Source organism: Lagenorhynchus albirostris, chromosome 5, assembly GCF_949774975.1.
Source record: "Lagenorhynchus albirostris chromosome 5, mLagAlb1.1, whole genome shotgun sequence".
Taxonomy (NCBI): Eukaryota; Metazoa; Chordata; class Mammalia; order Artiodactyla; family Delphinidae; genus Lagenorhynchus; species Lagenorhynchus albirostris.
The window spans coordinates 96,986,297-97,010,831 of record NC_083099.1 but is presented as its reverse complement, the minus strand read 5'-3'; the positions used below and the strand labels follow the sequence as shown (position 1 = coordinate 97,010,831).

At 40.7% G+C, this 24,535-nt stretch overlaps 1 protein-coding gene across 1 annotated transcript in view; it reads right to left on the bottom strand.

Annotated features, from left to right (window-relative positions):
- Positions 1-1,587: 1,587 nt before the first annotated feature.
- The window catches only part of IMPG2 (interphotoreceptor matrix proteoglycan 2), a 68,955-nt gene continuing 46,007 nt past the window's right edge, over positions 1,588-24,535 (bottom strand). The window contains exons 11-18 of the mRNA XM_060149371.1: positions 24,046-24,131; positions 13,722-14,025; positions 11,300-12,603; positions 10,466-10,685; positions 5,172-5,382; positions 3,685-3,872; positions 2,138-2,349; positions 1,588-1,671 (exon numbers count right to left, since the gene is read on the bottom strand). Of these exons, the coding sequence (XP_060005354.1) occupies positions 1,588-1,671; positions 2,138-2,349; positions 3,685-3,872; positions 5,172-5,382; positions 10,466-10,685; positions 11,300-12,603; positions 13,722-14,025; positions 24,046-24,131 (2,609 nt within the window). The remainder of the gene's footprint in view (positions 1,672-2,137; positions 2,350-3,684; positions 3,873-5,171; positions 5,383-10,465; positions 10,686-11,299; positions 12,604-13,721; positions 14,026-24,045; positions 24,132-24,535) is intronic.

Genomic DNA, 24,535 nt, shown 5'->3' with positions numbered 1-24,535 from the left:
GACTCTGTGAAAACTGAAAATGTTGTATGGATTATGTACCTAACATTTTTTCAATGCCATCTTCCCACTGTGAACAACCCCCTTATAGTGTCTGTGTGAACATTCTTTTGTTTCACTGGATCTTCTTGTTTAAATCTTCTTTGTTACATGAATTTTTAAATAATTTTAATGCCAAACAGTTTACCAGAAGAAAGTGAAACATGTAGTCCATCTGTCTGTCCCTAATTAGGCTCTCCTGGATCCTTTCTTTGGATTTCTTAGCCTAGATGAGATGCATTTGTAATTCATGGAACGCAGATGGCTCTGAGGGGCTTAGGAAAGATAAAAAACACCAGTCACGTTCTTTCTATTGGATATCACGGAAGTGGAGCCATAGGCCATCTGCTGGCTAGAGATGCCGAGATAAGCAGGTATCCTGGTCTAAAAGGCAGAGTCCCAGTAATATTGCTCTGATAGCATTCAAGCAAGGTTGGCAGCAACTCCCATGGGCTAATAAGTCAGATGTTTAAAGGAGTCTCTACCATGCAAATGGAATTAGAAAAGCGTCTTCTTTAGTTTCCTTTGATGTTAATTTGTCCCTTCCTATCAGAGGAACCATGCATGAGGGGCTGCCTATCAGAGAAAGGGGATTTGGAACAAAGGGGCAGAGGCTCCAATCAGAACCACATGTGTTATCCTGACCCTTTATCAATTTCTTCTATAAGCAGGCATGAATTGCTCTGGTTTTTCTCTTCTAAAAACCTGGTGCCATCACCTGGCCTGGGTGAGACCCATCCATGAGGAAGCACCTTTGTGAGGGCAGCTGTAGGACCAAATATCAAAGCCAAATTATAATCCCACCCACTACACTCAAGTAACATCTATAAATGTTCTCTTTACAAGATTATTGTATTTTTGTAACCTAAGTCTGGTTATGGATCCTGAGGAACAAGGGGAAAAAAACTACAGACACTTGCCCAAAATGCATGCTAAAAAAAGTAATGGAAAAAGGTAGATTGAAAAGTAAAATGAACCTGCTGTATAGCACAGGGAACTCTACTTCACTTCGCTGTACAGTAGAAACTAACACAACATTGTAAAACAACTATAGCCCCCCCCAATTTTTTTTTTAAAAAAAGAAAAGATGAACTTAATAAAAGCAAGGGACACACTTTAATGAAATTTGTCTCATTCAAAGCATACTTTAAAGTATCTACAGAGATGGAAAAGGAAGTATATGTTAAAATATGTGAGGATTTACAGCTACTCAAATGGGTGACATCTATATTAATAAGAAAATATGACAGAGCCAGGGAGCTCTAGGCCAGAACAGAGTGTCTTTGTTTTCAATCTTCTCCGGCATTTGCTGTCATCATGATCTTGAGTAAGTCCCTCCATCTTGTTGAGGTTTCCTTTCCTCATTCATAAAACTTAAGTAAGAAACATTCAACTTATAAAGGCATTAGAAGGAATAAATGAGGTAATCTGTGTGGATGTGTATTAATTGAAAAGAACTCAACAAACATTGGTTACCAACAAAACCCATGTCACAGGGACAGGAATTAAGTATTCATGCTTGTGGCACTAACTCTAAGGCAAACTTAACGCTTACATTTGATGTTCTCTCACAAAAGCTGCAAACTCAGGATCCCTGGCATACAGTTCCAAAATTCTCATTCTTTCTTGAATTTCCTTTAAAAAAAAGAAGAAAGAAAAGGAAAAGAAAGTTTTTCTACATTGCATTAGAAAAACTTTAACAGCTTTTTAAAGAAGAGGTCTAATTTTTATAAGAGATTGTGGCTTTCTGAACTATCCAGGGGAGAGCTATAGAAAACAATGGCCTTTTCAGAAAAATGGAAGGTGTGGCTACTACATGAACTGCTCTGAATAACCCAGACATATATTTCTAAGGAGGGGGGGTGGAGGGAGAGAGCATTTGCTATTAATGATAAAGGACCCACTGGGTGGGAAATAAGGACAGCGCAGAATTGTATACCCTCTACATATCACATCGACTGGGAGATAGCATGAGGTAAAAAACTAATCATGAAATAATTTTCAACCTTTCTTGCAACCTACTGTACACACACACACACACACACACACACACACACACACACACCCAGCAGAGCAGCAACAGAAAAACCAAGTTTCCTACCTCTCTGGAAAGCTCACTGTTCTCATACATTTGTCTGATTTCTTCCCTGCTCAGACCAGCAATCATCTCTCTGCCTGTGGAGCTGTAGAAGGGCCGCTGAGGGTAGGGTCCTTCGTACTGCTCGAGATCAGCCCCGTGACTTTCAAACACGGGGTTGTGCTTTACAGCTCTTTCCACAGACGAGAGGCTGTCAGGCTGCCTGCTGGGGCCACAAAAAGAAAAGTATGATTGAATCAGGTTCTTCGTTGGATGCTCAACTACTTGCAAGACTATTAACCTGGAGCAAGATTTCTGTTGAGGAAGAAAAAGAGGCTAACTGGATACCAATGGGGGACGAGGAGAGGTGACTGTGAAAAATATCCAGATCAATCTCAAAAATTATTTACCACGTGTTATCATTATTATCTCCTCAACTATCTGGTAAGTGCCTGTGGAACTGTTCCATGTCTCCTTCATCTTTATTTGCCCCACAGTGCCTGGCACCCAATAAATGCTGATGGGGAAATATGTCTGCCAATAGTATTTCATTAAATGAATACAGCTCCATTATTCCCAGGGTAAATAAACCACACAAAGAATCTACTAGAAATAGAAATACAGGGGAGAATCGGCTTCAGTTAAATTCATTTCAGGTCTACAAATATGTGCTGAGCATTGATTATATGCCTAGGAACATTCTAGATGCTGATGATACAAAGAATTGTTGGAATCTCTCCAGAATGAGACTGCGGTCTAATGCAAAGTCAGACCCAATAAAAAGTATAAGAACAATATGGAATTATGTCCTGGGTGCTCTAGGAACCTAGGAGAGGTGTCTCCTGGGCCTAAGCCAGAGGATGAGGGGAGGTAACCTAGACCCGAAGCAGACCTGGAAGCACAGAAGCAAAGTACAGCACGGGATTGTGATCATATTACAACTCAAAAGGTCCTTGGATCGCTTAGTCTAGCAAGTAGAACCAGTTTTATTTCCTTTGTTAATGAAGCTATGCTCAACTAAAAAGAGAACCAGATTCCATTTCTTGTCAGATTCTTATCTAGATTTAAAGTCTGGCTAATTACCACTGGAATGAGCCAAAGGGGAAGGAACTAACAGATCTGGTCCTCACATAGGGCCTCCCCTCATCTCTATCACCCTTCCAACCCCTCCCCCACCGTGACCTTCAGTGTGCAGTGAGATTCATGCGTGCCTCCCCGACTGTGCTAATGTTCATGCAACTAGCTAGAAAGTCTCCCACCCACCCCCTGCAGCAAACATCTACTCTTTGGTCCAGCTAAATACCATAGCCATCATTAAAACTTCTAAGATGTCCTCCCCTAGGCAAAACAAATTCATTCTTCATCTAGGCACCCTAGCAGCGTGTCCAAACTGTTGCTTATGTTTGTTTCCAATCTGACGCACTTTGAGGACAGGGACCCTGTCTTTATTCAACTTTATAGCCCTCTCCCCTCCACGCTGATCCTTTCCAGTATTTGGCACACAGGAAGTACAAAATGAATGAATAAAAGGAATATTTTAGTCTATCAGAGAGCAATTTTCCGTACTTACCTGAAGGGTCTCTCTCTTTCTCTCCTAACATATCGAGCTTGAAGAGTCCTGATGAGGAAGAAGACGAAAGCAGAAGAAATGAGGACAAGTCCAACCATGGAGGCGATGGTGATGCCTATCACCAAGGGCTCGGACACAAACTCCTCACAGTGCTCACCTCGATACCACCAGTTCTCGCCCACCCGGCACCTGGAACGAGAAGGACCAAGCCCCAAAATGGAATCACTCTGCTGAAAGTAACAAGTAACAGCAGAACCTACAGTGGGACTGAGAACAGGTAGAGAAATAAATGCTGACCACATGAAGCTTCAGTAAAGAGGTTAAACGGTAAGATTTAAGGCTATGCATGAGACCTGGCACAGACCCAGGAGGTCCTCAATGACTACTTGTAAAGACTGAATAAAAGACTGACTAGACTTAAAGAAAGTCAACTTCCTTATTTATGGATAATGAAAAACAGGCCCGGGAAGGAAAACGACTGGTGTTGGATCACACAATTAGTCAGCAACAGAGCTGGTCTAGAACCCAGGTCCCTAGACTCCTCACGTCCTTCCATCACACTGCAGAGATCCTCCAAACCACAAGGCCACCCACTTGTGCAAAAATATCTTCAATTCCCAGAGCAGCAATCACTGCTTTTCAAAATCATATTCATTTCTCTGGAAATCAAGAGACTATTTTTCCTCTTAGTTTTCTAGCTAAACTTTACACATAGAAAAGTGTGAGTCATTTCCAACTATTTCTTCTGTTTTTGGCATCCATGCCAACATTTGCCCTTTTTGAAATTCACAAATTGTCCTCTTATTGATGTTTCCCTGGCTTATTCTCAGCATTCTCTCCTTTCACACCATGTGACTTTGGTTGGATGTGGTTGGGAGGTTGATTTGCTCTGCTCTTTTTAAGGCGAGTGACCAGGGAAGGCTACCTGAATCTGCTCATTTGCCTGCTGCATTTTCTTTGCTTCTACCTTTAAAAAATAGATCTTAGATACTTAAAATATATTTGTCACAATTTTAAATACTTGCTTTTCTTTATTTTTGAATATTCAGTAGGACCAAGAGCAGCCCAAAGCTGTTAAGAACATAATTCAAATAGAACAATAAAACTCCTCTGTTTCAGATACAGTGTAAAGTGTCGATCATATGCCTAAACCTAATTTGATCACCAATTGCCTTGTTATCACCACTAAGAACCATAACACAAAAATACCCAACTACTCTAAGTACTCTCTGTAGGACACTAGGCAATGTTTTTCTTACAGCTCCCTAAGAGCATGAGATAAAATAACCCACTGAACTGGGTATAATCCAGGCCTATGAACTGACTCAGTCCTCACAGGAGGACTCGATGGCACCCATCTATTTCCTAGATATAACTTCTATAATAAATATTGCTGTGATCGTCCTAACATCATAGGCGCAGATCCCTTTTCTTCAGAGGAAGTATCTCTAATCTTGTGAAGCCAAAATCTCTCTAACTATAGCATACCTACAAATGGCCCCATGCCCAGGCATGATGTCACACTTTCCATCATTCAAGCAGAAGTCGGGCTGTAGGTCACAGAGACTCTGACAGGGCAGTTCTTCCACACTCAGGTACCCAGGGTAGCATCTGCACTCTGCTTCTCCACTCCAGGGGTTGACCAAACACTCGGAAAATTCATTGCATGCTTGAAACTTGCAAGGGTTGGCTTGATCACCTAAAACATCAAGCAAACCAGAAAACGATACAAGGAAAGGCAAAACACAGGAATTGGGGTACATGAAACCCCTCCACTACGGCTCCCCCATCCAAAGTACTGGGAACATCCAATCCCCTTCCTGAATCACTGAAATACAACACCACCATTCACACCACAAAAAATTTCTGATTCATCCTTGATTGATGAGCTTTTGTCAAATTTCTCTGAAACTCAGAGCCAAACCATAAAACCCAATGACCTGGGTGAGCCTCTACCTGTTTTATGTAGGAAGCATGTAGAAGCTTTAAAATCCATGTAATTGTAGATCTAAATTAAACAGTTTTCATGTACCGTTCATTTCCACCAACCTTATCCTTCTGTCATCCTCCTCCACGCTGCACATGATGCTACATGCCCCACCCCCAGCCCACCCCACCGAGAACATGGATGGAGAGACAGTATCCAGAGAAGAACTGGTGGAAGCCTCAGGGATGCGTATAGCCCAATAAGAGCAGCCTAAGAACATTGGAGATTAGTGAAAGCTAATGTCAGAAAAACAAATCAGCCCTGCACCTCCTCAGGCCATTCCCAACAGTATTTTAGCTTCAGTGATTTCATTTTTCATTGATGGGATGAGAGAAAGTGACATTTTCTTAAATTAATTAGGACACACAAACCAGTCAAAAATGATAAAAGACATTGACCATGGATGGGCCTTCCATCCTACCATGGTTCCACTGTATGTTCTTCACTGGTCAGTGACAATCTCTGAATTGCAAATGGTGACAAAGATACCACAAAAAGAGGAAATAACTGTAAATGACCCATAAACTCATCTGTATGAAAAAGCATAAGAATTAGCCAGAAGACAAAGGGGAGGTTAAAAAACAAAGAGCATAGTCTCTCAGTTTCCAGATATTCCAGATAAATTAATATTGCTCTCAGAGTCAATGATTTGCTTGCTACTGTGAAAATTAAAGACATTTTGCACGAATCTGTGGCCTTGGAGTTTGTAGGATCTCTGCGGCTGATCTTTCTTAGCCCTATGTAGGAATGGGGAGAGATACTGGGTTGAATAGTATCCTCCCAAAATTCATGTCCACCCAGAACCTCAGAATATGACTTTATTCGGAAATAGGGTCTTTGTAAATGTAATCAAGTTAAGATGAGGTCATACGGGATTAGGTTACTGCTAGTCTAATACCTGGTGTCCTTATAAGAAGAGGGAAATTTGGACACAGAGACACAGACACACAGTGAAGAAGGCCATATAAAGACAGAAGCAGAGATTGGAGTGATGCATCTATAAGCCAAGGAGTGTCAAGGATTGCTGGTGAACACCAGAAGCTAGGAAGAGGCAAGATAGGATTCTCTCCTAGAGCTTTCAGAGGGAATACGGCTCTGCCAACACCTTGATTTGGACTTCTAGCCTCCAGAACTATGAGAGAATAAATTTCTGTTGTTAGAAGCCACCCAGTTTGTGGTCCTTTGTTACAGCAGCCCTAGGAAACTAATACAGGAGACCAATAATAAGATGCTCATATAAAAAGAAGAGCACACAAATGTGCTGACAGATGGCGGTTTCTACAAGGGAAATACACAGCAGGATTCGACTGTGTATTTCCTAAGTCTTCACATCCTTACCCTGGTATTCATTCTGTGACTTTTTAATCAGAAAATAATCTAATCCTGGTCTAGCAGTGAGGTACAGAAGTGTATATAGGGGGTGGGAAGGATGATATTGCACAGTCCCTCTTTGTTGATGGAAATTCAAGAATTTCTGAGACACTACATGTTAAAACAAATTAAGCAAGAGACAAGTCAGTCTTATCTTTAGCCAACCTTCAGATAAAATAATAGTTTAATTTGAAGGCTTTTAACTAAAAATATACAAGAAATAGGAAAATTCTATTTAAAAATTCTAAAACTTTGTGACCATTCCATGGGTGTGGGTGAGTGTCTAGGGAAAGGAAAAACAGAATCCATAAGAGGAAAAAGATACATGCTGCTCCCTTTTGATCCCGGATCACGGAGAGAGACCAAGACCAATATTTTAATCATGTGAATAAAAGACTGGAGTTTTAAAGTTGATTTTTAGTCTTTTGTGCAGGTTAAAGGTGGAGGCCCAGAATAGATAGCTCTTTGTTTGGAAGAGTACTTTAATGACTTTATGGGAAAACAAAGGTAGACTTGGAGCTAATCTTGGGATGGGAGACAGGGATCTAAACTGTAGAATGAATTACACTCTGGTTTTCCAGGGACAGGCTAAGAGAAGGATTGATGGGTCCTGGAGAATGAGAGTAGAGGAAATGTGAAGAAGGTCTGGAAATACAGCCAGAGTGGCCAGAGTAACATGGTAGCTGACTTAGTCCTGGAGAAAAAATTGTCCATTAAAAGACACCCTTGAAAGGGTGGCTGAGAAATTTTTGGATATTTACATCTAACAGTAATCTCCTGTGCTACAATAAAAATTCCTCCATCACCCTCATATCATCAACAAACATCTGATGGAATCAACTGCCTTGTGTTAGAGGTACTTTGGGAAAGTAAAAACATGGGACCATGATCTGTGTTGGATTAACATAAAGAACAACCACAAGGGTCAAGACAAATGTGAGATTGGAAATTCAGCAGAAGGAAATCAGAGCTGGAGATGATTAAGAGACAGTTAAGTTCCCTGATAATTCCTAGAGATATTAGGGGTTGAGAGCCATGGATGCAGTTTTACACTGCGCATGGGAGAGACTAATGCAAATTCATTTGAATATTAAGGAACAAGGTGACCCTATAAACCTGGATGATTTGGCACAGAGCTGACATGTGAGTTACATACAAAACTGAGGTAAATGCACTTATTTATGTACTTCCCTTTAAAAAGAAGTGGGTAGGGCTTCCATGGTGGTGCAGTGGATGAGAGTCCGCCTGCCAATGCAGGGGACACAGGTTCGTGCCCCAGTCCGGGAGGATCCCATGTGCCGCGGAGCGGCTGGGCCCGTGAGCCAGGGCCACTGGGCCTGCACGTCCGGAGCCTGTGCTCCGCAACGAGAGAGGCCACAACAGTGAGAGGCCTGCATACCACAAAAAAAAAAAAAAAAAAGAAGTGGGTAGACTTTTGCAAAAGTTTTATAATCATCACTGCTTGCATTTGTATGGCTAGTCAAATGTTTTTATACATGCTATTTGTTTAATCCTTAGAATAGCCCCATGAAATACACAGGCCAGGTAACATTATCCCATTTGCTATATGAGGGAGTAAGGCTCAGAGATAAAACAGCTCATCTAGGATCACACAAATAATAAATGGCAGAGCAGAGGCAAGAAATCAGGCCTTCCAAATTATAATTAATTGCTTCTTCCACTACACCACATGGCAAAGAATGTGCAAATGTCCTTAAAGAACTCAAGTGGCAAAAGATTTGGCTATAGGGGGATTAGCTAAATCATTTCCCTCACTTTCAGTGAATAACGGTCCTTCAAGGATTTCAAAGGAAAGAATGTTTGCTTCTTTCCCGGTTAAAGAATAGGGCTGGCTTCCAAACCAGTCTGAGAGTGAAAAGCACTGGAGAAATACAAACCCAGACATTCCACCTTACTCCTACTCAAAACCACTGTCCTCCGGTATATAGAAGGTAAAAAAGAACAAAGGTTTGAGGATCCAGCAGTACCCTCTGCATCCAAGTCTTCCAAATTAAAACAATGGTTCATTTCACTCATTCACAATATTTTTGAGTACATTCTACATGCAAGACACTGTGCGAGGTTTTGGCTACCAAATGGTTAATAAAATAAAGTCTCAGTCCTTGTGGACAGTTCAACTGGGCAAAATAGCTATTTAGCAAGTATGTGCATAAGTTATCATGATTACAATAGTTATAAACTCTACAGAGGGAAAAGAACCAACCTAGATTATGGGTGAATCAGTGAAAGTCCTGAGGAAGAGACATTTGAACTGAGGCATAAAGGGTAAGCAGAAGTCAGCCAAGAGGGGAAAGAGATTCAGGCAAAAAAGACAGTATGTGCAAAAAGCTTCAAGTCAAGATAAGTTTTGGAAATCTAAGGAACCCAAAACAAGCTAGTTTGACTAGAACATAGTGAGAAAAGAAGTTAGTTTCATTGGACGATACTGGGGAAGAAGATAGGGACCAGGCTTGTGGCTACTGAACCAGGCAGGCATTGAAAGTATTTCAAGCAGAAAAGTGAAATAATCTGATTATTTAGAAAGAGCACCCTGGCTATTGTCTGGAGAATGAATGGGAAGGTATGGGAGTGAGGGAAAAAGAGAGGTAGTAGAGAAACTGGTCCAAATGAGAGATGATGATGGCTTGGCCTAAAGTAGGGGAAGTGAAGACAGAGAAAAACACATAGATTTGAGATATATTTAGAATTCAGAATCAATGTCAGTTTGTGAGTGACTGAAAGGGGTGATGGAAACTGAGATATCAGAATGACTTTTCAGGTTTCTGGCTTCAGTAGCTGAGTGGATACAGCTTCCATTTATCAAGATAGTAAAGCTGAGAGAGGTAAATTTAGTTGGAAGGTATGCAGATATGGAAAACAAGGGCTCAGCCTTAGCCTAAGGGCTTAGTCTGAGCTTGATATACATAGTATATATCCAAGTTGAGATAATCAAGTACATAGTTACATATTGATTCTGGAGCTCAGAAGATAAGTCTGATCTGCATATAGAAATGTGGAGAGTTACTGACATTTATATTAGGCTTACAATAAGGGAAATTGATAAAACAACGTAGGAAAATAACATAGAAGGCAAGAAAGGCCAAAGCTATTGGGCTTGGCAGCGTAGAGATGTAATAAGAACAGATCCATGGATAAGTAAAATAGAGAGCCAGATACAGCAGGTAGAAAAGGAAATGGGAGGTAAACATGTAAAGACAAGTGTGGACAATCCTTTTGAAAAGAGAATGATATTGACATCCTTGGAAGAGATATTTTACTAATTATCAAGACGTGGAAAATTTGTCAGACATAGTACTCTTTTACCTATAAGTATTGAATTCATCTTGACTCAGTGTAGAAGAAAATACACAAGAAAAATAACGAGGTTCCACTAAGAAACCACCATAGTATTTAATATCATTACCTGATTCCACATCGAGGGAGTATTTATCAATAGCCAAGTTCATGGTTTGGTAAGCAGTGGTGCAAAAGTCTTCCAGAATCACGTATACAGTATTGGTGACATTAGGAGGGACAGACTTGGCGAACTTCATTCGGCTGTTCACCACAATACTGCCATTTCTGAAGTTCAGGATTTCTAAATTCTGGAACCCAGTGAGATTTGACTGGAGATAGGGAACCAGCTACAATACACAAAAATTGGTCAGTTTATTGACAAAGTTTTGCATTTTGTTCAATACATACTGAAAACAAAGATGAACCCCTCCACTTTTCCAAATTGTATTCTATTTACGTTATTTAAACTGTTCATCAACAAAAGTATGAATTGTGAATTATTTGCGAGTCATGAGGTTTCAGTGTTATTTAGGAACCCCATGGAACTCACAGACAGTTTTAGACATCCGAGAGTTTATTCTGTTTCACTAAAGGATCGTGACAGTGAAGGCATTACAGGTACCCACAAAGCACTGGTCTCACAATAAAATGTGAATATAAATCTTAAACTTGTATCGGTCCCAGAAATTATATAATACAATATCCAGTATCTAAGTTACAATATCCAAGAATACAATATCCAAGTGTGGCTCATACCATTTTGTGTTTTCCGTTTCTTGTAACCACCTGTCTCATTATTTTCCTATGAAGCCTAGGCCATTACAGTATTTGTAGATGATAGGAAATGAAAATCCATAGCAGACCACACTTCCCTTGGCTCAGATCTTATGCTCTGGGGGGAAAGAGGGGTGGTTCATACACGATTATTCACTAATGCCTGTATTTCACTTCTTATGCTTACCAGTTCTAAGAATCTTTGCTCCAGGGCTTTATACTCCAAAGAGTTTTTATTAAACAGATCTTCTGAAAACATCATGTTAGTCACTCTGAGGCTGAAGAAAACCACCAAAGCTCCTGCGGCTTGGGTATGACCCAAGTCTTCACTTTTTGTTGGCTGAGCCACAATAGCCATCTCTGTGGAGTGAATACTTGTAGACATTTCCACATAACCACCAACCTTGCCATTTTCCTCTGGGATTAGCTCAGGATGATAGTAATCTGTGCCTATCTGGTCCAATTCTAATGAAATATCCTGTACACCCATAATGACTTCATCTTCCAGCAGGGTGGAACTTGTGGTTGAAGGCAATTTGGTAGACTGTGTCATGGAAGCTTTCAACCAGAGCTTGTCAGTACTCTGTGGTGTACTTGCCAATGTGTCTCTGGACAGTTTCTCTAGGGAAGAAGTTCTTACCCAAACTACATCTGATTCTGGCAATATGGTCCACAAAGGTTGCACATCTGGCTTCACTACTGAAATCTTGCTGTCAAACCATTCACGGTTGGATGACTCTGTAGTTTGTTCCATATCCTCCTTTAGAAAGGGTTCTTCTTGAATTGGTTTATCAGTAGAAGCAGAGATTGCTGCAGATGTCAGTAGAGGAGGTGATTTGGTAATTGAATAATAGTCAATGTCAGGTACTTCTGATGTGTGCTTGGATAGAAATGGAGATGCAGATTGAGTTGTGGTCTCTGCAAAGATGGACACAGTAGGTCCACCAAGGGTCTCATCCTCTGCAAAGTTTGTGGATCTATCAAAATGCCCATATTTTGAATGCTCAGTACTTTGATCTATGGAATCTATTCTGTCATCTATAACTAGTTTCTCATCTGTATCCTCAGTTGGCAAAAGTAAATCCTCTGAATCCTCAACTTCAAGCCATGACTTGGAAAATGGTTCAGTGTTCTTCTCTAATGAAGTCTTGCTCCATGGCCAAGTAATCAGACCTACCTTTTGCCCAGACCCTGAACCTAAACCACTCTCAAATATGAACTCTTTCTCCATAGATGTGTCTGGCATCCAAGTGCTTGCTTCTAATTGGCCTTTGACTTTGGAGGCCAAAGAGTCCATGCCAAAAGGTGTAGTTACTTCTTTAGCAAGAATATCGAATGGGACAGAGGAGACCGGATATGGTGAGGATGTCAAAGACACCCCAGAGTCTTCCATGGATGGTATTATTTCTTTTGGCATAGGACGACTAAATGGGCTTGAAGGCAGTGGATCAATAGAAAGAAAATCTTCTGACCCTTTAACTTTAGTTAATCCTAAAAATAGAGTTTACCATGAATTAATCTACATAGATGCCAAAATATATTCCCAGTCCTCCTAATAAAACCAGCTACCCATTTTTCCCCATTAGATTACGACAGACAGTTGCTGACTTTTACTTTGCCAAATCCAGCAAACAACAAGAAGGTATGATTATGTTTTTGTGATATGGTACAGTCACTCATGATTATAAGCCCCTTAACTGAGGATAACAAGACATCAGGTACTGAAAAAATTCATCTTCAAACACGTGATTATTTTTACTCCCTGAAAATAAAGAACTGCTGGTAGCCATACTGACAACAAAGAGTGAATCTAGTAAAAACTTAGGAAGAAAATTCCCTAGGAAAATTCCCAAGGAATTTCCATCTCCTTGTTATGTTTATTTTTTTTATTTTTGGCCACGCCATGCAGCTTGTGGGATCTTAGTTCCTCGACCAGGGATTGAACCCGGGCCACAGCAGTGGAAGTTCTGAGTCATAACCACTAGACCACTAGGGAACTCCCCCTTATTATGTTTATTATCCATCAGCCTTCAGGTTCACCCAATGTTCAAAATCCTAGACTCATTACTTATATCTTTGTTCATCTTCCTCTTTCACATATACTCCATCCCTGAGTCACATCCCACAACAGCTAAATCAGCTACTTGACTTTCATTTCTTAATCTCTGCTGTAGCTGCCCTAGTTCAGGTTTTCCCCTTCTCAAGCCTGATACAAGCTAAAAATCTCTACTGGCCCCCAATTAATCCTATTAAAAGATACTGGAATAATCTTCTTTGTGGCTGTTTGTTTACCACTCAAATATTCAAGTAAGTAGAGTAATTCTTAAATAGTAATATAATTAAATTATAAATTCTTTAACAAGGCCTTCAAAATATCTATTAGGTGATCCCAGCCCAGCCCACAAGTTCATTTCTAATTATTTACCTATTTGGATGCTCCCTTCCAACCAATTAAAGCTGATTGTTCCCTTTCTCACACAACTTTCCCAAGACATTTCCTCCTAATGAATGCTGCCATGCTTTTCTCCTAACCCTAGTCTCTCGCTCTCTTCAAAACCTTTGTCATCTGATACAATAAAGAAGTACAAAAAGTCATTAGAATTCCTTACCATCTTCTAATGAGTGAGACCCAGAAGTCCTTTCTTCAGAAGCCACAGGCAAGCCAGTCTGAAGCACTGCTGGGGTGACAGAATGAAGAGTCAAGCTGCTAACCTCTAAAACCTCTGGGTAAGAACTGAGGCTCACCTTCGAGGGAAAGGCTAATTTGGGTGCAGACACTAAATCACCCAAAGGGCTTTCTGACCAGAGTTCCCTGCCAGTGGTTGAAGGAGGACCAGAGCTGAAATCAAGTGGTGAAATACTGCTCATGGTGAATTCATCTGCTGAGGGCCATTCAGCTTGAGGGGTATTATCCTGGAGGGGCAAAAAGAGGCTAAATCATATCATAGATAAAAGAAACACATAAAAATAATTTCAAATACCATCTATCTATCTACATTCCTGGATTTTCTAGGGACAAAAAGGCAATGTAATATTGGGGGAGGGAAGGGGAGTATGGGCTCTAGAATCAAACAGATCCATAATTAAATCCTAATTCAACCACTTACTAGTTGGAAAATCTAGAGAAAAATCATGTATCGCTTGAATCTCACCTGGAAAGTGGGAATAGATGAGATAATATATTTAAAAGACCCCAAACAAAGTGAGTTTGTGAGAGAAAATATTGTTTGCCTTGCTTTAGATGGTTCCTTTCCCTCTGTCTTATTAGCTTAAATACTTTAAATACACAGATGTGACTAATATCTGTAATTTGTTGTCAAAGACCTAAGCACATTGCCCACAGCAGAAAGAACAATCAGTAATTTTATTCATCATTCTGAAAGGTCTTAAATTAAGGTCTTTTATTTTGATAAGAAATTGCAACACATCAAAATGTGGTCTCTTACCTTGAGCAAATAGGAACATCTGTGAATTGGTATCACACTTACAAAATAAAATTTTCTCTTTCCAGTGACTTTTTACTAATGTAGTACTAATCGTATCTTAAAGTTTAGCTTCAGGAATAGAAAAGTAGACAGAAACACAACCATTGAACATACTAATTATTTAATCCTGTGAAGGTTAGTCCACGTAAAAAAGTTTAATGATGTTAATAGGTAAAACAGCCATAACACTGGATAGGAGTTTATATATTCCAATCTATGCTGAATAACAAAAAGTAAGAAGTGTCATATGCATAGAAGGAATTCACAAAATATTTCCTAGATAAAAACTGAAAAAGGAAAATAGAAAAGATCAATCATTCTCTACTCTAAATAGCATTAAAATCACATGCAAGGACTTCCCTGGTGGTGCAGTGGTTAAGAACCCACCTGCCAATGTAGGGGACACAGGTTCGAGCCCTGGTCCAGGAAGATCCCACATGCCGCGGAGCAACTAAGCCCGTGGGCCACAACTACTGAGCCTGTGCTCTATAGCTTGTGAGCCACAACTACTGAGCCCACGTGCTGCAACTACTGAAGCCCACGCGCCTAGAGCCTGTGCTCTGCAACAAGAGAAGCCACCGGGCTTCCCTGGTGGCGCAGTGGTTGAGAGTCCGCCTGCCGATGCAGGGGACAGGGGTTTGTGCCCTGGTCCGGGAAGATCCCACATGCCGCGAAGCGGCTGGGCCCGTGAGCCAGGGCTGCTAAGCCTGCACATCTGGAGCCTGTGCTCCGCAACAGGAGAGGCCACAACAGTGAGAGGCCCGCGTACCGAAAAAAAAAAAAAAAAAAAAAGAAGCCACTACAATAAGAGCCCACGCACCGCAACGAAGAGTAGCCCCTGCTCGCTGCAACTAGAGAAAGCCCACGTACAGCAACGAAGACCCAATGCAGCCAAAAAAAAAAAAAAAGTAAATAAATAATTTTTTTTAAAAATCACATGTAAGCTTTTTAAAGACACCAATGCCCACACCTCAGAGATTCTAACTTAACTGGTCTGAGGGTAGGACCTAGACATGGTACTTTTAAAAGCTCCTCAGTAGAGGATGCAGCTTGATCATGTGTTGGTTTTATTATTCCAGTCTGGGTTTCTAAAATACTTCTTTAGTTGTTAAATCATTATATTTCTCATCAACTGGAACCTTTAAGAAATTTTCCACAAGCATAAACCTGCCTGAAGACTAGAATTCATGGAAGAGCTATAAACAAAATGAAGCCCATGAAAACTAAGAAACTCTGAATAGAATCCTCTCCCCACTCTTCCAGGAGATTCCTGCCAAGGGTAGTGAATTTTCACTGGCATATACTCTCAAGCCTAATGTTATTTTTAAACAAAAGCACACAATTTTAAGGTGGCTACCTACACTTCAGTCCATGGCCAGGAACTAAACAACCTACTAGCCTAGGGAGGGACTCAACCCAATGTCATGACCTAATTAGTCTTGTATGCTTTGCCTACACACTTCCCCTTGTCTCTCCATCAAGGGTCCATGTGAGGAAGCCTTAGACAGCACACTCTCCTAGTCACAAGGGAGGGAACATGAGGCAAGAAATCACTGAGCATGACCCAATTTATCCCCTCTTCTAGTGACAAATGCATAGTAGACTACTGCATATATATGGAGATACTCTCAGTTTCATCTACTATTTCTAAACTAAAAGCACTAAGTCAAGTAACTAATTTTCTTTTGTGGAACTCAGTGACACCAACACTTCCTACCTTGTTCATGCTCTTTTAATTAGGTCCTATTTTAAGTGGGCCATCCTGCTGGCTATTTTCATCTGCCACCACCCTAGCTCCTTCTCTTCTCTGATAATTTCATCACCCTGCTCCCTTACCAGCTGTCTTCTGTCTGAGTTTACACTTTTAGAAGCAGAAGATCAAAGGACAGGAAGAGTGAGAGGTTTCGGTGTTTCTTCCCAGTTCCCTCCAAGCCTCAATACTGCAGACATAGCTGCGTCCCTCTACAATTGCAACTTCAGCTCTCACTGGGCTCTGGTAATTGCATTTCCTCCCCTTGCCCTACAATCCAATGGATGGGAATGGCTTCTCACTGTTATTAGTCTCAGCATACTTCAAGATCCCTTTTTCACTCCCTTAACCCCTTAACAGAACAGGTGGTTCTGTTACTATTGAAACCCTGGCCGTGCCATGTTTTGTAGTGCAATGTATTTTTAAAATTCATAAAAGTTTGAATCACTTCTGTCAAAAGATGATTACATAATTTGTAATGAAATACAAATAGCCAGAAAAGGAAGAATGAGAATCAATTAAAATAACAACAACATGAACCAAAAATGGTATCATTCTGCTAAATTTGATTAGAAATAAAGAATCTAGAAAGTTAAGAGGGAAGTGATGAAAAGTGGATGGCGCAATACTAGTGAATATTTTTGCCAGTGTGACTTTGATCAAAAAATGGAATAGAGGAAGACACATCTGAGCATTAGACTGGAGTCTGTGACCAGAGTCTGATGAAATGAAATATATAGAGAAAGTAGAGAAAGGCAAGATATATGTCAAAGAAAGAGGAAGACCATCCTCAAAAGACAGGATGTAACTGCAAAAGATTAAAAAATAATAATAATAAAAGAACCATTTCAGGATAAGAAATTACCTCTTGGGAATTCTCTCGTCAGAAGTAAACATGAGGATATCAAGACTTGATTCATGAGTAAGGCCAAAAAGATGATCTAATCAGGGGAAAGATTTCTGGCTTTTTTCTAGTAAATTTTAATATTTTAAGAGTACATCATCACAAGGAGCGAACTTAACCTTATATAACTCTATGTAGTGAAGGCAGCCTGCAATCACTGACCTGCGTACACAGTGCTCCTATATAACCCAGCACCAAACAGACACACAAAGTTGCCTTACGTTTCTGACTAGAGGGTCTAAAACTTTCTGGGTCCTCAAGAATGGGCCAGAGTGATGTCAGCTGAGTAAGACATCCCCCACTCGTATTCCCCCTTCAACAGTAACAATTTGGCATCCTCTATGGACAAAAGTGCCTTTGTGGGAGCTGTGGGGTCCAGCATCATACACCAAGGGACCCAGAAGGAGTCTAGCCCACCCATGCACAGGGTAAGAAGCATACAGACCTCAGTCCTGGCTGTGGACCCTGAGGTGGCCCGTGAACTGGCTCCAGCCCCTCTCGGACAGTCTGGGAGCCCCTGGAGAACAATGACTTAGACAGTCACCCATGAATGACAGAGCCTTTGTGGAAGTCCAGGAGTCCAACAGAGAAGCTCCAAACACACCATTTGAGCAAAAAAGTCCAACTTTAGACACACTGGCGAGTGTAAGAGGAACAGTTTCCCTTTACCCACCTCAGCTCTCCCCCAAGGCAGCACAGCTCAGGGCCAAGAGAAACCCTCTCTGTACATGATTTCTGCACAGCGGAAAGTGAGAGCATGTGAGTGAGTCTCTGGCCTCCCCAGCTGTGCAGGACCTTGCTAAAGAGGTCTGTTTCTCTCTCACTCTATCCAGAGAACTGAGTTGTAAGCTGCACGACCAGGGGATGGGAAGTGGCTGAAAGAACGGCGGCCAGGACTCTGAACATATCACAGGGATGCAGATCCTACTAACTACATGACTGACTCCACCAGGAGGTCTGACCACGAGCTGCCAAGACACCCTGCCCATGGATCCCCCTCAACTGGCCCATGGGCACCTCACCCCCACAGGCACCTCCTCCACCCCACGGCCAGCTCCTCGTGTGCACTCCCCATGGCAGGGAGAGTGGACTTTGGCAGACAGTTAGCGAGCAGGCCCAAAAAGCCAGCCTGAATCTATCCATAGGCCAAGGAGAGACGACAAAGTTAAGCTTCTGCACTTCCTTTAGGAAAGCTCTCAGTACTTAGCCTGGTGCACTGCAGGATCAAGAGAAGGCATACAGGGCTTCCCTGGTGGTGCAATGGTTGAGAGTCCGCCTGCCGATGCAGGGGACACGGGTTCGTGCCCCCGTCCATGAAGATCCCACATGCCGCAGAGCGGCTGGGCCCGTGAGCCATGGCCGCTGAGCCTGCGCGTCCAGAGCCTGTGCTCTGCAATGGGAGAGGCCACAACAATGAGAGGCCTGCATACCGCAAAAAAAAAAGCATACAAGCTTAAGAATTCTGCCACAATAGGCAGCAAGAAGTGTGGAGAAGGTGTATCCATAGGAGGTCTGAGAAAAACAGAAAGAAAATATCCAAATGGCCAATAGCTACATGAAAAGATATTCAACAGCACTATCATCAGGGAAATGCAAATCAAAACCACAGTGAAATATCACCTCACACCTGTTAGAATGGCTATTGTCAAAAAGACAAAAGTGCTGGCAATGGTGTGTGGAAAAAATTTTTTTCCTCATAAAATTAAAAATAGAACTACCATGTGATCCAGCAATACCCACTTCTGGGTATATGGCTAAAGGAAATTAAATCAGTGTGTCAAAGAGATATCTATAGTATTCCCATGTTCACTGCAGCATTAGTCACAATAGTTAAGATATGGAAACAACCTAAGTGTCCACTGACAGATGAATGGATAAAGAAGATGTGTTACATATATACAATGGAATATTATTCAGCCATGAAAGAGAAAGAAATCCTGCCATTTGTGACAACAGGGATGGACCTTGAGGGCATTATGCTAAGTGAAATAAGTCAGAAGAATACTGTATGATATCACTTATATGTAGAATCTGAGAAAGCCAAACTCATAAAAACAACTGTAGAATGGTGTTTTCCAGAGTCTGGCGATGGGGAGATGGAGAGATGTCAAGTTAAAAAGTACAAACTTGCAGTTATAAGCTGAATGAGTTCTGGGTAGCTAATGTACAACGTGGTGGCTATAGTTAACAGTACTGTGTTATAAACTTGAAATTTGTCTAACGAGTAAATCTTAAATGTTCTTACCACCAAAAAAAAAAAGAAAAGGTAATTATGTGAAGTTACGGAGGTGTTAACTAACTCTATTGTGATAAGTACTTCACAATATATGTGTATCAAATCATCATATTACACACCTTAAATTTATACAGTGTTGGATGTCAATTATATCTCAATAAAGCTAGGGGGAATAAAATGAATTGACCAGATGGAGAGAGCAACAGCTCAATTCCAGATAAATGAAAAGACAACCAACTGAATTCCAGAATGTAGAAGTAAAACAAATAGAAGCTTTTGTGTTGCCAAAGGCTCAGCGCTTTATAAGGCCATCCTTTGGTTTATAAAAATCTTATGTTAGGAAGTGGGGCTGAGCATGCACATATGTTTGAATGTAACAAAACTATCAAATTTTATAACTAGAAAGACTCTTAAGAATCATTTAGTCCAAACTTGCCTATTAAAAATAAGGAACTGAGGTTCATAGAAGTGAAATGCCCACAGTCACAAAAAATAGAGAAAAAAAAGTCAGAACCAGATTCTGAGTTTCTAGAGTTCGGTCCCCGTGCTTCACTCACTATACCAGACTGTTCATTGAGGAATACATACAGAGGGCAAAAGGATTTCCAGAGGAGAAACCGGAGCTAGCAGACTTGGCAGTCTATTCTCATTCAGGTTAGCATATATGCACAAATCTAAAAGACCCAGGTGAACACAAAGGAGAGAAAGGAGGAAAAACCATTTTCTAATATTTAAACATCTATGTTGAAAATGGAGGCTGTTTGTATATGAGGAAAAGTTTCTTTCTTTCTCATTTTTTTTCTATTATCTAAAACTATATATGTATTCAGTGAAAAGTAAGAAGGCCATTTACTCAATACTAAGTTCTGTCCCTCAAAAATGTTGGTACGATGATGAGTGTCATACCATACCAGGGAATTCACTTGTTTTCCTCTGAATTACCTAAAACCACATATAGAGATATGTTAAAGCCACCTGTGCTTCCAGCTGAGTAAGGCATATTTACATCCTTGTAAATTCTAAGTGTGCATTTTTTCGAAATTCTAAGAGAGAAGGCTAAGCTCTTCGACCTACACTTAAGAAACTGAGTTTTATCAGACAGAGCCTATGATCTGACACACATTAGGAAAGCAGCTGAATCCTCAATGAAAAAGATATGCTCAAGTAATATATATGATTTCAATATACCTATAAACTCCTTTTCAGTTCATAAAAGTTAAAACAATACACAATATCTTTAATAAAAATTAAGCCACAAGTAAACAACGTAAAATGTGAAAGTAAACAACTTGACTTTTTTTTTTTTTGTGGTACGCGGGCCTCTCACTGCTGTGGCCTCTCCCACAGGCTCCAGACGCGCAGGCTTAGCGGCCATGGCTCATGGGCCCAGCCACTCCGCGGCATGTGGGATCTTCCCAGACCAGGGCACGAACCCACATCCCCTGCATCAGCAGGCGGACTCTCAACCACTGCGCCACCAGGGAAGCCCACAACTTGACTTTTTAAATAAAGAAGGAAGACCATCTATTCCAAACAAGTACCCAGTAAAAAAAAAAAGGGCAGGGCAATGAAGCTCTCTCATATATTTTGAAAGATGAACACATACATGCCAGGAATAGCACTTTATTTATTTTTATATGAATAGATGTTCCCATAGTAACAAATTCAACTCATGAATTCTTCTTTTAGTTCAATGTAGTATATTAACAGGTTCAATATTATATTGGCCAGTTTCACTTCTGCTAAGGCCAATTGAAAAGTTTGCTAAGTGCTATAGGAAGCATACTGTGCAACAAGTGATTTTCCAAACCAGGAGGCCAAAAGGTGTCAAATTCAATATCCCAACATTCTTAAGTCTAAAATAATTTCTAAAAATAAAATCGGATAAAAAAAATCTCATTTCTATTAAAGAATAGAGAGAGAGGAGTGGGAGTAGGGGGAGAAGGGAGAGAAGGGGGAGGAAGGGGAGGAAAAGGAGGAGGGGGAGAAGGGGGAGGAGGGAACGGGGAGGAGGAGGGGAGGAGGGGGAGGAGGAGAAGCAATAATCAGATACCTCTAATTAATCATTCTTTTCTTTCATGTTTTTTAATCACCCATTAACATTGCAATGTCTCCTCAAATTGAAAAACTAAGGAGTTGGCTTAAATGCAAATAGAACCACAGAAGAGGCAACATAAATGAACAAATGAGTCCAGGTAGTCAGTGTTTGCCAATAATTAAAGGGGTAGCTTCTTTCAGCCAAGCTCTAGCCACTTTCTGCAATGGGAAATGTAAACCTAATGATATCAGATCTTCCGGTTTTCAAAAGAAGTTGGAAATCTGCATTTTTATGCAAAAATCTCCTTACTTTTAAATATTGGCTTTTTAAAAAATTTGGGGGCTTCCCTGGTGGCGCAGTGGTTAAGAATCTGCCTGCCAATGCAGGGGACACGGGTTCGGGCCCTGGTCCGGGAAGATCCCACATGCCGTGGAGCAACTAAGCCCATGCGCCACAACTACTGAGCCTCTGCTTTAGAGCCCATGCACCGCAACTACTGAAGCCCATGAGCCACAACTACTGAGCCCATGAGCCACAACTACTGAAGCCCACGTGCCTAGAGCCCGTGCTCCGCAACAAGAGAAGCCACCTCAATGAGAAGCCCGCGCACTGCCACAAAGAGTAGCCCCCGCTCACTGCAACTAGAGAAAGCCTTTGCGCAGCAACGAAGACCCAACGCAGCCAAAAATAAATAAATAAATTTATAAAAATTAAAAAAAAAAAAATTGGCCCCAAAGCACATGCCTATAGCTGGATCCAGTCAGCTGGTCTCCAGTTTGCAACCCCTGGCTTATGCAGAAATTTCTGTCTTTACATCGTTCTAAGATATCATCACAGATCTGTGGTTACAGAAGCCCTGAGTAGAATGGGATTAGAAGGAGCGGAATGTGCCATGTTCGCAGTGGATCACCACTCCCTGCCACCGCACCTTGGACGAAATCCTATGACAGCACTACTTTATTTGTGCAGAAGTCTGTCTACAACCACCAGACTGGAAACTTCTTGTAGGCAAGGCCACACCTTATTCATCTTAGTTTCCCCGGCACTTGGCACATGAAAAGCACAAAATAAATATACTTGAATTAATAAGTGAATGAATAAACAAACACCAAATGAATGTAATCTCTGATGTCAATCCCCCTCTAACCTTTTTTCTCCAACATGGAACTTGGTGAAAAAGAGTATTTCCAGTGACTCCACATTTCATAACTGAGTTGCTCTATACCTGAGCAGAAGTAATGGCTGTATATATTGGTTAAGCCAATTTGGGGCAGACTTTCTAAATTTCAATTGCTGGATTAAAGCCAGGAAACAAGTATCTGAAATTAATTAACATTAACTTCTTCTTTGCCATATGAGACAGAAAAGAAGTCTCAAGAGGGTAGAAGGAGCAGGGAATGAAGAAGAAGGGAGTCTCCATTCTGTGACTGTGTGATAATAAAAGATCGTATAGTCGTGTTGTAGACAGCTTAGTCTCTACAGGTGTTGTGGTTGTTGTTTTACCTGCACTTGAGGAAGCCACTTTCTTTTCTACTGGATGCCTCCCTGTAGATGACATGGCAAGTGGAGATTTGAAGGGGGCAGAAGAGTGTCCAGGGGAGTTAAGTGGTAAGAACAAAAAGGAAAGTTCATTCCATGCTGTTTCTGTGCAAATGGGAATGCTTTCTGCCCAGGTTAAAAGGAGGCCTGATTGGAAGGTGGGGGTGGGATGGATTGGGGTTGACATATATACACTACTATGTATAAAATAGATAACTAATGAGAACAGACTGTAAAGCACAGGAAACTCTACTCACTGCTCTGTGGTGACCTAAATGGGAAGGAAATCCAAGGAAGAGAGGATATATGTATACGGGTGGCTAAACTAACACAACATTGTAAAGCAACTATATGCCAATTAAAAAAAAATTCTACAACTTCAAAGTGCAATTAAAAAAAGCACACATGTAAGGATAAATAACATTAGAAATAAATGGACTTAAATATGAAAAAAAAAAATGCAGGCCTGATATACCATCCCTGTCAACTAGCCAATATTTCTACTCTGCCTTCTCTCCTTTCCATACACACACTGTTCAATATGCTTTGGAGTCTAAACTTTTTCTTCAATACAATCCTTGGAACAAAAATGTATACTCTGTATCTATGTACACCAAATTTATAATCTTGGCTATAAAAACTATTTCTGGGTAACTTTTAGAGAACAACTCAGTGGGCACTTACAGCTTAATTATCACCAAGCAAGTATGAACCATAAATAAGCTTTCTACCATGTGTGGACTTTGGCAATGCCAAATATGTGGACTTCATTTAACCAACTGTAGAAGGCTTAAATTATCTGAACCAATACTTGGGTCCCATGAGCTGACAACTATGAATAATGTCCCAAGGATGATATAAGAGAATATGTGTAATAGGAACAGCTTGGGAAAGTCATGATACCAAAGTAAGCAGGTAAGTGTACAAAGAAGAAAAGCTTGAGGGCCTGGTTCTAGGAGTAAAACACAGAAACATACTTACCAGAATAGATGGTAAGGTTTCCTGAAGACTTGAACTTTGGGTATTCCAAACTTGGTCTTCACTTTGGGGAAGTAAAACTCCTCTCACTAAAGAAAGAGTAACATTAAAGAACATTTTTAGTTGAGACACAATTGTACTTGAGGTTCAGGGACAACTAAAAACCAAGTTTTTCCTTTTTATAGCTTACATTTGGGTAGAACAGATGGGGAGTCGCTAGGAAAATGCTTGATACTTTATTCAAATATTGTACTTATATTAGCACAATCTGTTTAAATTACAAGACTCAAACATAAAATAAATATTCTCCCCATCATTACATTTAGGACACTCCTATATTATTTTCTTTCCTTTATCAAGCAATTTTTTACTCTTTTCAAGATTCCTATGAAGTAGTTGCTTTAAAACTGATTTTTTTTTCATTTTAGTAACAAAGTTGAACTGAAATTCCAACTCATTTAGTTGATGCTAAAAATGGAGAAAATTATGCAAA